This window comes from Amblyraja radiata, chromosome 10 (genome assembly GCF_010909765.2).
Source record: "Amblyraja radiata isolate CabotCenter1 chromosome 10, sAmbRad1.1.pri, whole genome shotgun sequence".
NCBI lineage: Eukaryota > Metazoa > Chordata > Chondrichthyes > Rajiformes > Rajidae > Amblyraja > Amblyraja radiata.
This window is the reverse complement of record NC_045965.1, coordinates 55,617,101-55,633,740: the sequence shown is the minus strand read 5'-3', so window position 1 is coordinate 55,633,740 and position 16,640 is coordinate 55,617,101. Positions and strand designations below refer to the sequence as shown.

Genomic DNA, 16,640 nt, shown 5'->3' with positions numbered 1-16,640 from the left:
CATCTTCCCATCTCCTCCCCTTTCGGCTTTCCGCAGAGACCGCTCCCTCCGTAACTCTTTCGTCCCTTCCCACCCAAACCATCCTCCCCTGGTACATGTCCTTGCAACCGCAGGAAATGCTACACTTGTTGCTTTACCTCCCCCCTCGACACCATCCAAGGACCCAAGCAGTCTTTCCAGGTGCGGCAGAGGTTCACCTGCACCTCCTCCAACCTCATCCGCTGCTCTAGGTGTCAACTGCTCTACATCGGTGAGACCAAGCGCAGGCTTGGCGATCACTTTGCTCAACACCTCCACACAGTTTGCATTAACCAACCTGATCTCCCGGTGGCTCAGCACTTCAACTCCCCCTTCCATTCCGAATCCGACCTTTCTGCCCTCGGCTTCCTCCAGTGCCAGAGTGAGTCCCAACGCAAATTGGAGGAGCAACACCTCATATTTTGCTTGGGTAGTTTACACCCAAGCGGTATGAACATTGACTTCTCCAATTTCAGGTAGTCCTTGCTTTCTCCCTCCTTCCCCTCCCCAGCTCTCCCACAGCCCACTGTCTCCGCCTCGTCCTTTCTTCTTCCCGCCCCCCCCCCCCACACCTCCACATGAATGTGAAGAAGGGTCTCGACCCGAAACATCACCTATTCCTTCGCTCCATAGATGCTGCCTCACCCGCTGAGTTTCTCCAGCATTTTTGTTTACCCAGGCACCATATCAAATCACATTATAAACCTAATATATACCACACCAACCCCATATATGTAATCAACGTAAAGCCTTAACAGATTTCTTTAAAAAAATCAGAATGGAGTCGAGGGGGGTGGTAAAGGGACAGGTGTTGCATCTCTTGCGGTTGCAACGGAAAGTGCCCGGGGAGGGAGTGGTATGGGAGGGAAGGGAAGAATTGACAAGGGAGCTACTGAGGGAGCGGTCTTTGCGGAAGGCAGACATGGGGGGAGATGGTAAGTTGTGGCGAGTGGTGGGGTCACGTTGGAGGTGGCGAAACTGACGGAGGATTACTTGTATGTGACGGCTGGTGGGGTGAAAGGTGAGGACTAGGTGGACTCTGCCCTTGTTGCGAGTGCGGGGATGGGGAGAGAGAGCAGTGTTGCGGGGTATGGAAGAGCCCCTGGTGCGAGCCTCATCTATGGTGGAGGAGGGGAACCCCCGTTCCCTGAATAATGAGGACATTTTAGATGCCCTGGTGTGGAACGCCTCATCCTGGGAGCAGATGCAGCGTAGACGGAGGAATTGGGAGAAGGGGATGGAGTCCTTACAGGAAGCAGGGTGGGAAGAAGTGTAGTCCAGATAGCCATGGGAGTCAGTAGGTTTATATTGAGGTTGCCAGCAGGGCTGGTGGTGCAAGGATAAGCAAAGCAATTAGGGAGGGGGAGTGAGAAGTGACCTGGAATATAATTGCAGAGGCAATAGGTGCAGGAGTAGGCCATTCGGCCCTTCGAGCCAGCACCGTCATTCATATGATCATGGCTGATCATCCACAATCAGTGATCAGAACAATGTGTAGGAACAAACTGCAGATACTGGTGTAAACCGATGATAGACACAAGATGATGATGACGATGATGGATGGGATTTATATAGCGCCTTTCTAATACTCAAGGCGCTCAAGATGCCGGACTGACTCGGCGGGACAGGCAGCATCTCTGGAGAGAAGGAGAACGAGTAATATTTCAGGTCGAGACTAAAGAAGGTGAGTGAGTGAGTGAGTGAGTGAGCCGGCGGGTCGCCTGTGCAGGTTCTGCAGAGACTGAGACGCAGCGTGACCCCGGCACAGTGTGTTTGTGACCCGGAACAATCGCAGGATGTGACGTCCGTGGAAAGTGGTCTATCGGCGCAGCGCAGCCAAGATCGAGTCTAGCGGACGCGCGGCTTCACCTTGAGGACGACGAGGCGGCGGCGGCGGCGGCGTGAGTGGAGGTGAGTGGAGGTGAGAGGAGAGGAGAGGGGAGGAGAGAGGGGAGCTAAGGGCTGCAGGGTGGGGAGGGCTGAAGATGGGGCCGAGCGGGGGGTGATTGGGGCTGGAGGGCCGAGCGGGGACGGTGAGGCGAGGGGCGAGCGGGCCCTGAGGGGCCGCATTGGGAAGGGAGTCGGGGCCCGGGACCGGCGTGGATCTGGATGCGGCCGGGGAACTGACAGAGGCTTTAGGCCGAGGGGGTCCCGGGAGCTGCGGAGTCCGGTCATAAATTCACGAATGACGGGAGCAGAATTAGGCCATTCGGCCCATCAAGTCTACTCCCCCCATTCAATCATGGCTGATCTATCTCTCCCTCCTAACCCCATTCTCCTGCCTTCTCCCCATAACCGCTGACACCCGCACTAATCAAGAATCTATCTAAATCTCTGCCTTAAATATATCCATTCACTTTGCCTCCAGTGGCAATGAATTCCACAGATTCACCTTCACCACCCACTGACCAAATATATTCCTCCTCATCTCCTTCCTAAAGAACGTCCTTTAATTCTATGACCTCTCGTCCTAGACCCTCCTCCCACTCGTGGAAACATCCTCTCCACATCCACTCGATCCAAGCTTTGCACTATCAATGAGATCCCTCCTCGTCCTTCTAAACTCCATCGAGTACAGGCCCAGTACTGTCATCATATGTTAACCTATTCATTCCTGGCGTCATTCTTGTAAACCTCCTCTGGACCCTCTCCAGGGCCAGCACATCCTTCCTCAGATATGGGGTCCAAAATTGCTCTCAATACTCCAAAGGCGGTCTGAAAGGGTTTCGGCCCGAAACGTTGCCTTTTTCCTTCGCTCCATAGATGCTGCTGCACCCGCTGAGTTTATCCAGCATTTTTGTGTACCTCCCGCTTTATAAAGTCTCAGCATTACATCCCTATTTTTTTATTCTAGTCATCTCGAAATAAATGCTAGCATTGTGTTTGCCTTCCTTACTACTGATTTTAACTTTTCGGGAATCCTGCACCAACACTCCCAAGTCCCTTTGCACCTCCGATTTCTGAATTCTCTCCCCATTTAGAAAATACTCCAATAGCCTTTATTTCTAATACCAAAATGTGCGGTTCCACACTTTTCTACACTGTATTCCATCTGCCAGCTGTCTTATTTATTGGCCCCATGGTGAGAAGCCGCCCAGGATCGATCTCGGGCATCACAAAATATTAAGGTCACCACTATTCTGATTTTCAACACATACCTGGGGATAAGCCTCCCTTCCCCACCTACCCTCCGCTGCCTCCCAAACCACGGCTTATTGTGGTCAGTGAGATGGGCCAGGACTCCACACTGTGTTTTTAGGCCATCTTTAAAAAAAAAAAAAAAAAAATCTCCCTACCTCCCCCCCTGTATATTTCTTATAGACGACTACTGGCTGGCACGTTTGTGGCACAAATGTTCCTTGTCAGCTCTTGTTTGTCTGGGTCTTGCTGTGCGCAGGAATTCACTGCTTTATTGGCTGAGGGGCTGCAAATTGAACACTGCAGTTACTACTTCGGGCTTTGTGAGAAAATTAAAGTAACTGATGAAGATGGACACAAAATGCCTGTTTACTCAGCGGGTTTGGTTTAGTTTAGAGATACAGCATGGAAACAGGCCCTTCAGTCCATCGAGTCCGTACCGACCAGCGAACCCCACATATTAACAAAAGACTACACACCCAAGGGGCAATTTACACTTATACCAAATATACAAACCCAAGCCAATTAGCCTACAAACCTGTACATCTTTGTAGTGTGGGAGGAAACCGAAGATCTTGAAGAAAACCCACGTGGTCACGAGGAGAACGTACAAACTCCGTACAGACAGCACCTGTAGGTGGGATCGATCCTGGGTCTCTGGTGCTACAAGCGTTGTACGGCAGCAACTCTACTGCTGCGTCACCGTGCTGCCCATGATGAAGTAGCATCTCTGAGGAAAAATCACATCAGGAGAGGGTGTTGTTTCGGGTTGGAACCCTTCTTCAGACTGAAGAAGATACTCGAGTCAGTACAGTCCTGAGGAACAGTGATTTTGAAGATAGCTGACCTTTAACACCAGCCAGTTAGACACAAAATGCTGGAGTAACTCAGCGGGACAGGCAGCATCTCTGGAGAGATCTCTGGTGACATTTCGGGTCGAGACCCCTCTTCAGACTGATCTGATTTAACACCAGCCTTGTTTGTCTGATGTATGACCCCAACCACAGAAATGCTTTGATCTCCATTGATTTGGCTTTACTGAGGCACAACTTGGTTATGCCACACTTTGTCAAATGCCACCTGGATGTTAAGGGCAGTCAGCCTCTCCTATGGAATTCAGCCATCTGCAGTATTGATTAAATGCTGATATTGTGATACTTGAATCATTTGCCATATTGTAAGTTTAGTATAACATTCAGCTAATCATACGATTGTTTGACTTTTCACCTTTTTTTATAGAAGGTTTATACATCTGGATCTTAACTGAGGTCTTGATTCAGAATATGGGAGCATCCACTTCAACACCATCGATTGATGTGCAAACAGCCTCTACTGCACCACAGGCAAAGACCACTTTGACCGAATGTCCAATGCATAAAGCCAAGAACGAAGGTAAATATTTTAATGTGATTGGAGTCTGAATTTGAGGGAAGAGAAGAGATTGAACTTTTTTTTTGCTTTCCATCACAGTGAGGTATGTGGAGGAGTGGATGTTTATGTTAAAATGTATTTTGTGTGTCTTGTTGCTTTTTATTGGCATGACTGTATGGCAAATCAAATTCCTTGTATGTTGCAAAACTTACTTGGCTGATAAAGTATGATTATGATTGGGAGGTCCTCCTGCATTTGTACAGAGCCCCAGTGAGACCACACCTGGAGTATTGTGTGCAGTTTTGATCCCCTAATTTGAGGACGGACATTCTTGCTATTGAGGGAGTGCAGCGTAGGTTTACAAGGTTAATTCCTGGGATGGCGGGACTGTCATATGCTGAGAGAATGGAGCGGCTGAGCTTGTATACTCTAGAGTTTAGAAGGATGAGAGGGAATCTTATTGAAACATATGATTATTAAGCGTTTGGACACACTAGAGGCAGGAAACATGTTGCCGATGTTGGGGGAGTCCAGAACCAGGAGCCACAGTTTAAGAATTAGGGGTAAGCCATTTAGAACGGAGATGAGGAAAAACTTTCACACAGAGGGTTGTGAAATATGTGGAATTCTCTGTTGGATAGGGCTCTTAAAGATAGCGGAGTCAGGGAATATGGGGAGAAGGCAGGAACGGGGTACTGATTGGGGATGATCAGCCATGAACACATTGAATGGCGGTGCTGGCTCGAAGAGCCGAATGGCCTACTCCTGCACTTATTGTCTCATATTATGATTTTATTTGAAACCGATCAGTAAATTTCTCATTTTAAATCAGTGTTTTGTTTTCAAAATATTTTAAAGATGGAAGATTTTACAGTTGAGAAGTTTAAGATGCCTCTTGGAATTTGTGCATGGTCTTCATAATGTGTTCAGCCAAGTGAGCAAGACAACTTAGCATGTTAGAAAATAAGGGTATTGTGCACATGACTGTTTATCTTCCACGTGAATGAGTATTTTGCACATCTTAGTCGTGAGGTAACAACCGACTAAGAGGTAACATTAATCACTGCAAATGCTTAATGTCTGTAACCAGAATTTTCCATGAGCAAAATAAATTGCGGTGGGGAGGATTTCAGGGCTGTAGCAATGAAATTGCACTGATGTCTTTAATTACATTGTTTAATTGATATTTTTTCCATTGTGCATCCTAGCAGGTTGTCCAATGCATCAGGCAACTGCAGCAGCCACTTCAGCAGAGAATGCATCGTATCCAATTCCATCACATCAGGAGAGGGCATATGAATACGTGGAGTGCCCCATGAGAACGGGTGACAGACCAGAAGCAGACACAATTGATCCCAGTAATATGGTAAGAAGGAACAGCTTTGTTTTAATCAATCAACTTATAGCAAGACACATTAATTCCGCAGGAAGTCGGCGGCAGCAACGGTTGGAACACGTCGGCAACAGTGAATGGCCAGGTGAAATGGCAATAGCCAAAGATGAGCGGGATTGTGCAGACGCCGTAGGTTCGTATGGTGCTGCCATTCGTGGCAGTTAACGAGGGCCCCTGCTTCCCAGAACAAGTGTCCACCCCCGATGGGGGCAAAATGCTGACTTCAGCCCATGGCCACCAGGGATCGCCGTCCTGAGTGCCGGTCCCATGTGTAGAGGTGGTGTATCTGGCCGACCGCCGAAGTGCTTACTGGCGGCCGGCCTCGGCAATTTGCGGAGATTAGCTGGGCGAGCGGCATTGGCGGGCCGCGGAACCCCATCGTTGGTGGACACTCGTAGCACCACTTCCTTTTACCGGCTTCCCCCGGAGCGGGGGACTCAACTGTGCCCCCCGTGGGCAAGGCCCCTGGTCCCTGTGTTTTCGGCTGTTGACACCCGATCGAGCGAACCGCGGCCCTGCTTCTTGGATAGCCACAGCTCATCGGCACGTTCTGCTAGCTGCAGGGGATCGTCGAAGTTCTCACCTGCGAGGAGCAGGCGAATGTCATCCGGCAACTGCCCCAGGAAGGCATATTCAAAGAGCAGGCAGGGCCGGTGGCCGTCCATCAGCGTAAGCATTTTGCTCATGAGGACCGATGGCTTGCAGTCGCCAAGCCCGCCCATGTGGATGAGCCGCACCGCTCGATCCAGGCGGCTGAGCCCGAAGGTATGGAGAAGCAGCGCCTTGAGGCCCTCATACTTATCGGCAGCTGACTGCTCGCGTAGGTAACGCACCGAGCTACCGCCGTCTCCTGATCGAGTGTGGCAACCATGTAATAGTAGCGGGTGCCGTTGGCTGTGATTCGGTGGATGTGGAACTGGGCCTTGGCCTGCTGGAACCATACCTGGGGCTGCGAGGTCAAGAAGATCGGCAGCTTAAGCACGACAGCGTTTTGTTGGGCCGGATCGGCGGCAATGGCCAGTTGAGCGTCCGTATTTGAGATCCAACTATTTTGGACCGTCAGGGTCACCAATATAGCGAGACACGTGTTGTCAAACTAGTGATATTTAATAGATTAACACAGAACAGCTCTCAGAACCATAACAAGGGGCAAGGGTGTTACCAGCAGTATATATATACCCCAGGGGAGACCCGTGACCTGCTCTTCCCGCCAAACTAAGTCACACGACCCAACCCACGGAACCGAGGGTTCACACCACGAGTGGCTAACCACCAGGCGCCGCCACAAATGAATATTGTTCATGTTTTTCCAGTTTCTTCAATTTATTTTGCCGTTACCATAGTTAAGCATTGGTTTCAAAACCCTTGGTTATAAAGGATTCAACGAATACATTAGGTAGACTATAAAAGTTGTTCCCTTCTGGTTTAGTTTTAATCTATTTATTAATGAAAACTGTTTGGCTGCACAATTGAAACTTGATCCCCAGTTAGTTGCAGTCAGTAAGCACTCCCTAGGGGTATTGCATAGTGACGTTCATGAAATTAATTTTTTTTAATGCCACAGTATGAATTTGAATAAATTTCATGTACAAATAAATTGTAAAATTAGTTATAAACTTACAACAAATTATAGAAACGTTAGGTCCCGATGTAATGAAGAAAATTAAACTACAACTGAAATACCATTAAAGCAATGAGTATAAATAGTGATTTTAGGTTTTTAAAGTTTTTTCTTTCGAAGATGACGTCAAATCCGATTTTATTTTTTGCAGCTGTATTAATCTTGTGTTCGATATTATGCACTTGGACATTTTTCAGTTAATATTATCACCTTGTTACTTATGTTTTGTAGATGCCACCACCTAACCAGCAGCCAGCAACAGATCAACCATTCCCCCTTTCTGTATCCAGAGAAGAATCTTCCATTCCTCGATCTAACTCAGAGAAGCATTGGGTATATCCTTCTGAACAGATGTTTTGGAATGCCATGCTTAAGAAAGGGTATATAGATGTTTTCTAGCTTGTATCACAGATACTCAGATTTTTTTAAATGCCTTCATTTTTCCATGGAGCTCAATAAGAAAGGTGTTTAAAAGAGGATGAAAACAGGGGTTGTCTGTCCAAAAATTGTTACTGCTGTAGCCTAATGAGAATTACTTTTGTCTACAAAACTGGTATACAAAATCCCTTTGGGCAGCACGGTGGCGCAGCGGTAGAGTTGGTCCCTCACAATGCCATAGAACCAGGGTTCGGTCCTGACTACGGGTGCTGTCTGTAAGGAGTTTATACGCTCTCCCCATGATCGCGTGGGTTTTCACAGGGTGCCCCGGTTTACTCCCACACTCCAAAGATGTACTGTTTTTTTCGGTGAACAATGGAGGGCCATACATAGTAAGATCTTTTCACTGTAGAAGAGATATCTAATACAGCAGGGCGTGGGTTCAGGATAAAGACTGAGGTTTAGAGGGAATCTGAGGAGGGACTTTCTCACGGGTTGGTTGAAATCTGGAACACTCCCAAACCAGTAGTAGAGACAGACTTTTGCAACGTTTAAGAATGAGTACGTGAAATGCCAAGGCATAGAAGCCTCAGACCAAGTGGTAGTAAATAGTATTGATAGAGATTTAAATGTTATGGTTGGCATGGATGTATTTGGCCAAGTGGCCTAGTTCTTGCTGTATGACTGACTTTATCTTTTTGAGCCATGGTTTTGAACCAACATTGCTATATTTCAAAATAGTATTTTGTTCCACTGTTGTTTTACAGATGGCGTTGGCATAAAGATGACTTAGCACCTCATGATATGACAAATATCATCAAGATCCATAATCAGAACAATGAACAAGCCTGGAATGAAATACTCAAGTGGGAAGCACTCCATGCCAAGTTAGTACAACTGATGAAAGTAGATGCAGCAATTGAACGGTGCAGTGATCTTTGCCGTAACTTGTGTTATTTTACTTCATGAATGAAGTTTATCTTTAAAGTGTCAAATTCAGTTTATTGAATTCTTTGCAAAATTAAATTCTTGGTAGATTAAATTTCCTCTGATGTTCTCAGTGATTAATGGCATTTTGGTTTTGAATGCATGTTATTTACTACCTGTAGTAAGCTTTTTGTTTTTCACAGCTTTGATGCAACAATGTGGGAAGGTTAGAAAGAAATGGTGTAAATTTTATTGTGGTCACCAGCTTCCTAATACTATCGGGACAGTAGTGCCTGTAAAGGTGAATTACCCACTAGGGTATGTTATCTCCTGTGCTGAAATCACGTTCTTGCTATTCTTTTGTCTCTTTTCTTGAATAAGCAAGTGAACTTTAAAAGTCCTTGCAGCCACTGAATACGATTATCAGGCCATTCTGTCTTGTGAACATACTTCCACACAATAATACATTGTACTCTTGCAATGCACAGCTATATATTTAGTCAGCTGTGATACTGTAAACTGTTTTTTCAAGTGGCCCACATAGAATAATAATTATGAAAGATTGGGCGGCGGAATATTCTGGACGTAATTCAGTAAGAGTCCAGTAGAACAGATTCCATAATGTTTTTACAAGTTTCTCTTTATGTTCATAGCTGCTGTAGTCAGAATATCTGACCGTTTAGTGATTTTATGAGAGTAGAGAAAACAATTGATTCACAGAATAGACTGTAAAGAGAAGGTTTAGATTATTGATATTCTGCTATTCATGTTTGATCTGCGATATAATTCCATATACTTGCTTTTTCTGCAAAATCTTCTTTATTTCTTCGGGTTAACATAATGATGTCAGTTTCTAAAGTTAAAATTAACATTTGAAGCAGCTTTGGTTGTCATTTTCTGGAGAAGCACTTTTCCTAATTATATACCTGAAAGGCTTGGCTCATTTTCCAACCATATGATGTCCCCTATTTTAGGACTCTCCAGGCAGCAATAAAAAGGAGCTCTGGTATTAGTACGTTTGAGATGTGGACGCCTCTTTGCAAGATTAGTGACAGGAATATATGTTAATGAACCTCATTCACAAAGCATGAATGCACAGCCACTTGTTACATCAATGTAGGTAATGTTGTTGGATATTAATGTCAGTTATGCAAATTTAAAAGCATTAATATTTTTGTTTGGTATTATAGAGAATGTCCCTGTGGGCCTACACTAGTTCGCTTTGGGGGGAAAGCAAACGAGTATTCACCACGAGCTCGAATTCGTTCTTTAATGGGGTAGGTTTCAAACTGTTTTGGAATTAATATTTAATGATTAGATAATGCAACAATTTATTTGTCTTGCTTGAATGAATGAGTACTTTTTGATGTGTTTGAGAAATTGGTGATTTCAGGGCAGGTATTGCTGAATGCAAAAAGATGTTCTTCTGGATGCTAAGAATGTAGTTGTTGTGGAAAGCATACACTGACAATTACGTTCTTTTTTTAAGTGAGCATAATTATGATAAACTATTTGTTTCCGCAGTGGAAACGTTACAAAGCACTTCATAGGATGTTGCCAAACAAGAAATTGTCTTCAGTCTTGTGAGATATCAGGCAAGCACCCAAACAGTTGGTCAAAGAATGTGCATTTTAAGCAGTGAGTTTAAGTAGGCAGTTGATAGGGTAAGAATTCCAGAGTTTAGCGACTCCATGCCAACTGAAAGGCCTTTGTACGCTAATCCCATTTCCTGCATTTGGCGCATATTCACCTTTTTCCTTTCCAACTCATGCACTTGCTCCAAATTAGTTTTTATATGCTGCCTTTAGCACCATCTGGTATCTTACTCCATATACCCAGTAAGTGGGAAGAACTTGACCATCAGATTTCTAAACAGTTCCTATCTCATCTAAATAGTTCTTGTTATCAGGCAACTGAGCCATCCTACCAACAACTAGAGAGCTGTCCAGAGCTACTATCTACCTCAATGGAGACCCTCGGATTATCTTTGATTGGACTTTACTGGACTTTATCTTGTACTGAACGTAATTCCCTTTATCATGTATCTGTATACTGCAGATGGCTCTATTGTAATCATGTATTGTCATTTTGCTGACTGGTTCGCACGCAACAAAGGTTTTTCACTACCTCAGTACACATGACATTAAACCAAATTCAACTCGACTGATCTTAAACCTATGAACTCTAGTTTAAGACTCCCTTATCCTTGGAAAGGCATTGTGATTACCTACCCTGTCTGCTTCCCTTTATATCATTTTATAAACCTTTACCCCATAGCCTCCTTTCCTCCAAGGAAAAGAGCCCTAAACTATCCTATCACTCCTTATAACTCAAACCCTCCAGTCCAAGCAACATTTTGCACTCTTTTCTACCACATTCTTTCTATAGTGTGTTAACCAAAACTGCACACAATTTTCCAATTGTGTCCTAACCAATGTCTTGCACAGCTGACAAAAGAAATTCCTCATCTTGTTCCTAAAGGAACGTCCTTTAATTCTGACACTATGACCTTTGGTCCTAAACTCTGCCATTAGTGGAAACACCCTATCCACATCCATTCAATTCAAGCCTTGCACTATTCGATAAGTTTCAATGAGATACTGCCTCCTCCTTCTAAACTCCAGCAAGTACAGGGCCAGTGCCATCAAATGCTCATCATATGTTAACCCACTCATTTGTGGCATCATTCTTATAAACCTTCTCTGGATCAAGTCAAGAGTCAAGAGTGTTTTATTGTCATATGTCCCAGATAGGACAATAAAATTCTTACTTGCTGCAGCACAACAGAATATGTAAACATAGTACATAACGGGAGAAAAAAAGTTCAGTGTGTATATATACACATGCACACATAATAAATAAACAACTATAGTGCAATAATAATAATAATAGTTCGTTGTAGGTCAGAGCTTATATGTTTTCGTGTTTAAAAGCCTGGTGGCTGTAGGGAAGAAGCTGTTCCTGAACCTGCACGTTACAATTTTCAGGCTCCTGTACCTTCTTTCCGATGGCATTGGTGAAATGAGTGTAGGTGGCCAGGATGGTGTGGGTCTTTGATGAAGTTGGATGCCTTTTTGAGGCAGCGACTGCAGTAACTCCCTTCGATGGAGGGGAGGTCAGAGCCGGTGATGGACTGGGCAGTGGTCACAACCTTTTGCAGTCTTTTCCGCTCCTGGACATTCAAGTTGCCGAACCAGGCCACGATGCAACCAGTCAGAATGCTCTCTACTGTGCACCTGCATCCACTCTAGGGCCAGCACACTCTTCCTCGGATATGGGGTTCAAAATTGCTCTCAATACTCCAAATGCAGTCTGACCCGTGCTTTGTAAAGCCTCAGCATTACATCCCTGTTTTTGTATTTAAGTCCTCTCGAAATATATCCTATTATTACGTCTGCCTTCTTTACTACCGATTCGAGTTAGAAATTAATTTTTGGGGAAACCTGCACCAGCATCCCCAAGTCCCTTTGCACCTCCGATTTCTGAATTCTCTCCCCAGTTAGTCATATGAAGTCCTAATTCCTAAGACTGAATACCTCTGATGAAGGTAAACAAACCAAATGCTTTCTTCACTACTCTGTCGCCATTTTCAATGAACTGTGGTCTTGCGGCCTAAGGTCCTTGCGTGCATCAATGGGTCTTGGGGGTCTCCTTGCCTGGACAGCATTAGATGACACACAATACAATATATCACACATATCTGGATTAAATATCATTTGCCACGGCTCCATCCAAATTTCCTGTTTATCTACGATCCCCCTGTCTGCTTCCCTCATAATTTTATAAACCTCTTCCTCTCGGCCAACCCAAAGCTTCCTAGGCTCGATCCCTTGAGCACCGATCCACACCATCTACAGCTCTGCCAATCTTCGTGCCATCAGCAAATTCTCGTGGCATCTATTCTTGTTCCACTGGTTATAGACTTAATGGTCAAATAAACCACTGTGCCACAGCCCTCTGCCTCCTATCACCAAGCCAATTTTAGATCCAGTTTGCCAAGACACCATCATATACTTATTTAAACTCTGATCTTGTTAATGTGTATATGTGTGTGTGTATGTGGTTGTCTTTACATCTTTGCAAAAATACTACGTGGTAACGATTACATTTTTACATATTCCGATTGACATTTTTCCCATCGAGGCCGGGATCACCTCATCTGAACATTTCATGCTTTATTTCTCGACTTATTCTCAACTCATTACTGATTAAAATAAAAGTATTTGAAATTAAAACCACCATCTTCAAATGATGATGTCACAATGGCTCAGCGGGCAGTGCTAAGCCTCAGTGAAGATTTCATCCTATATTTGACACGTTATTCGCGATTAATGCTTTAAAAATGCCAACTTTCACAAGATTTTTACATATTCTGTTTCACATTTTCCCCTCTAGGCAGAGATCACTTTCACTGAACATTTTATGCTTTATTTCTCGACATTACTGATTATAGTTTAAAAAAATCAAAATACCTTCAATTTCTAACTGACCAGCTTCAACTGATGACGTCACAAAGGCAGCTTCAACCGATGACATCACAATGGATAGACAAGCAGAGGGAGGGCAAATTGCTATTGCAACACGCAGGGAAGTGCAATTGGAATTTTTTTTAAAGATCACTGCTGAGGTAGGCAAGGGAAGTGCTGGAATCTTACATTCGGGATTGGCTTGAGTTGGAGGACCATGCCTCCCGTGGGGGCTACGGGTAGGGAACGGGTGCGTTGGCGCAGACCCAAAGGGTCTGCACTTGGTCTAGTGTACTCTAATTTTCTGTACCTCCCTACTGTGCAAGTCTGCTTAAAAGCCTATATGACCAAGTCTATCACCTTCTTCCATTTCATCAATTAACCTTGAAAATCTTAATTAGATTTGTGAGGCAGGATTTCTCGTGTACAACGCCATCCCCTGTCTTTCCAAGTAATCGTAAATCCTATCCGTAAGAATGTTTTTCAATAATTTCCCTACTTGAAATGTCAGGCTCACCAGCTGTAGTTTCTTCGCTTGCTCCAAGGAATTGCTTTTAAGAATGTTCCAATTTTAGTTTCAAAACATAGACCTGATTATATTTCATTTTATGAGTGTGAGGCTGTGTGGATACCCGGAATATTGTAGCCATTGAATTGTTCATGTGTTTTGCTTGGAGCAATACTTTATCATTAAAGGAAGGGCTATGAACCTTCTTGAATATGGGAACAACATTAGCTACCTTTCCAGTGTTCTGGAACCTCGACACTAGCAGTCAGAATTTTAAAGAAAAAATACACGGAGACACTGACTAAAATGCTTGTGAAATTAATATATTTTTAAAATTCCATGTATTTAATGTCCTCCATGATGTCACTTCCATTAATTGCAGGTAAATATGCTACATGATAAAGATGTCAATGTTATACTTAGAACATAGAAAGGTACAGCATGGGAACAGGCCCTTCGGCCCATAATATCTGTACGAAGCATGAATGAATAAATGAGTACGTTTATTAGCCATGTATTACATACAAGGAATTTGCTTTGGTGCTCCTCCCGCCAAGTCAAAGTCAAATTTATTCGTCACATGCACCACCAACTAAGGTACAGTGAAATGAATTTGCCATGTAGCGATAGAGTTGAAAAAAAGAACACACAATACATAATAGAATTCAACATAAACATCCACCATAGCATCCCTCACTGTGGTGGAAGGCAACAAAGTTTAGTCAGTCCTGCTTTGTTCATCTGTGGTCGGGGCCATAAACCTTCTGTAGTCGCCGCTATGGACGGCCGGATGTACAGGCCCTCTCGTCGGATGATCGAAACTCCGACGTCGGGACAGTCGAATACACTCCGCGGCTTGGAGTACCCAAATCGGCCACTTTCTTACCGCGGCTTCATGATGTTATAGGCCGGCGGTCGGAGCTCTTCTCCGCCAATCCCCAGCAAGGGATCCCAGGCTCTGGATGGCAAGTCCGGATGGCAAGCCGGATGGCCACGCCCGAGGCTAGAAGCTCCGCAGATCACAGCACCATGATGCCAAAGTCACCAGGCCAGCGATCGGAGCACTCCTTTCTGGCGACCCCCGACAAGGGTTCGCCCCCGCTCCGCGATGGAAAGTTCACGCTGCACCCGCTGCTGAAGCTCTGGGCCCGACTCCGGGAAAGGCCGCTCCAATCCAAGCTGTTAGGCTGCGATAGGGGAGGCGAGAAGCGACATGGAAAAAGTCGCCTCTCCGTCGAGGAAGTGACTGAAAAACGGTTTCCCCCTTTTCTCCCCCACCATATCAAGAGACACTAAAACAAACATTTGGACATACTAAAAAATAAGAAGAAAAATGACGAAATAACAAAGTGACAACATGACATACAGTGACAGGTAGGAATGACACATAAAACATTAAACATTAATAATAAAACATTATTGATTAATCATGTGAATTAAATAAAATACCAGAGCAAAGGGAGGCTACAGAATTTTGGTTATTGAGTAGAGCTACAACTCGTGGGGGGAAAAAGCTGTTTTTATGTCTGGCTGTGGCAGCTTTTACAGTCCGGAGTCGCCTTCCAGAGGGAAGTGATTCAAAGAGTTTGTGGCCAGGGTGAGAGGGGTCAGAGATGATGCTTATTGTCCTGTAAGATAACTTGCATTCAGTTGATTTATTTTAAACCCCACTAGGTATGAACTACCCTTTGATCGGCATGATTGGATTGTGAATCGTTGCGGGAAAGACGTCCGATATGTAATTGACTACTATGATGGAGGCGAGGTTGACAAGTCAACTTACCAGTTTACTGCTCTGGATGTGCGTCCTGCACTGGATTCACTTACTGCAGTGTGGGACAGGATGAAAGTGGCATGGTGGCGCTTGACATCGTGAACTTTACTTGAATTGTATTATTCACTGCACTTGCACCTATGCATTACAATTTTTCAATTAAAATGGAACTAACCATGAGTAATAACTGGACACATTTGTGTACACTCAGCATTGCCTTTGCCCAGATGTTTCTCATTTGAATGTTCAGCTATTTTATACCATTTGCTATTTCTGTTCAAACAGCTGGTCCTTATCCATATAATTTGTGTATTATTTATGCTCAATAGTATTCTATACATACATTGTTGGTAATTTATCAGACGGGCACAATCATCCATCTTCTCATTGAGTGAAGTTATTGAAAAAGAATGCTCCAAGGAATTGCTTTTAAGAAAGTTCCAATTTTAGTTAAAAAAAAGTTGGACCTGATTACATTTCATTTTTTCGAATTTGAGTCTGAATGGAATTCCAGGAATATTTGTAACCATTAGATTGATCATGTGCTAGGCATGGGCAGTACTTTAAAATGGTATTATTAGATGTAAGCCCCGTGCTCTCTTGTCTTCAGTACTGAGCTAAAGCACTAAAACGCTCATGGGAGTGGCTGAATTTTAGTAATCGTCCATATGCACCAAAGAGCTGATGAGTTCTGCAAAATGGAAATTCCAGCTACCACTTTTAGGTTTTCAACAAAAGCTTCAGAAAACTACTGGTTTGCCTTCTTAATTTTTTCATGGTGCTCTTGTCATCTTTATTGCGGATAATAAATTTATCTCAAATGGATCTGCAGTGAAATTGACTTGGTTATTTTTGAAGCCAATTTCCACCTTGCCATTGTGTTCGCATGGATCATATTTGACTCATGTTTTGATATCCCCTTGGGTCAACTATTAGTTTTCATGCCAATTCCAAAAACTGCCACACCAGTCTTGAGTAGATCAATTTTCATCTTGTGGTTTGTCGTGGCTTCTTTCCAAACTCTGTTTGTTCCTCCATATGTTATG

General features: G+C 44.2%; 1 protein-coding gene across 4 annotated transcripts; it reads left to right on the top strand.

Annotated features, from left to right (window-relative positions):
* Positions 1–1,816: 1,816 nt before the first annotated feature.
* On the top strand, positions 1,817–16,419 carry LOC116977968 (cytochrome c-type heme lyase). 4 transcript variants are annotated; one of them, XM_033028900.1, is made up of 8 exons: positions 1,817–1,929; positions 4,396–4,548; positions 5,736–5,893; positions 7,773–7,921; positions 8,687–8,806; positions 10,037–10,123; positions 10,371–10,510; positions 15,495–15,599. In XM_033028900.1, the coding sequence occupies exons 2-7, from the start codon at positions 4,440–4,442 to the stop codon at positions 10,486–10,488; spliced, it is 741 nt and encodes a 246-aa protein (XP_032884791.1). In that variant the 5' UTR covers positions 1,817–1,929; positions 4,396–4,439; the 3' UTR covers positions 10,489–10,510; positions 15,495–15,599. The 4 variants fall into 4 exon arrangements, with proteins under 4 accessions (XP_032884791.1, XP_032884790.1, XP_032884788.1 ...); XM_033028899.1 differs by lacking the exon at positions 10,371–10,510 and having other exon boundaries at positions 5,739–5,893; positions 15,495–16,419; XM_033028897.1 differs by lacking the exon at positions 10,371–10,510 and having other exon boundaries at positions 15,495–16,419.
* The last annotated feature ends 221 nt before the right edge of the window (positions 16,420–16,640 follow it).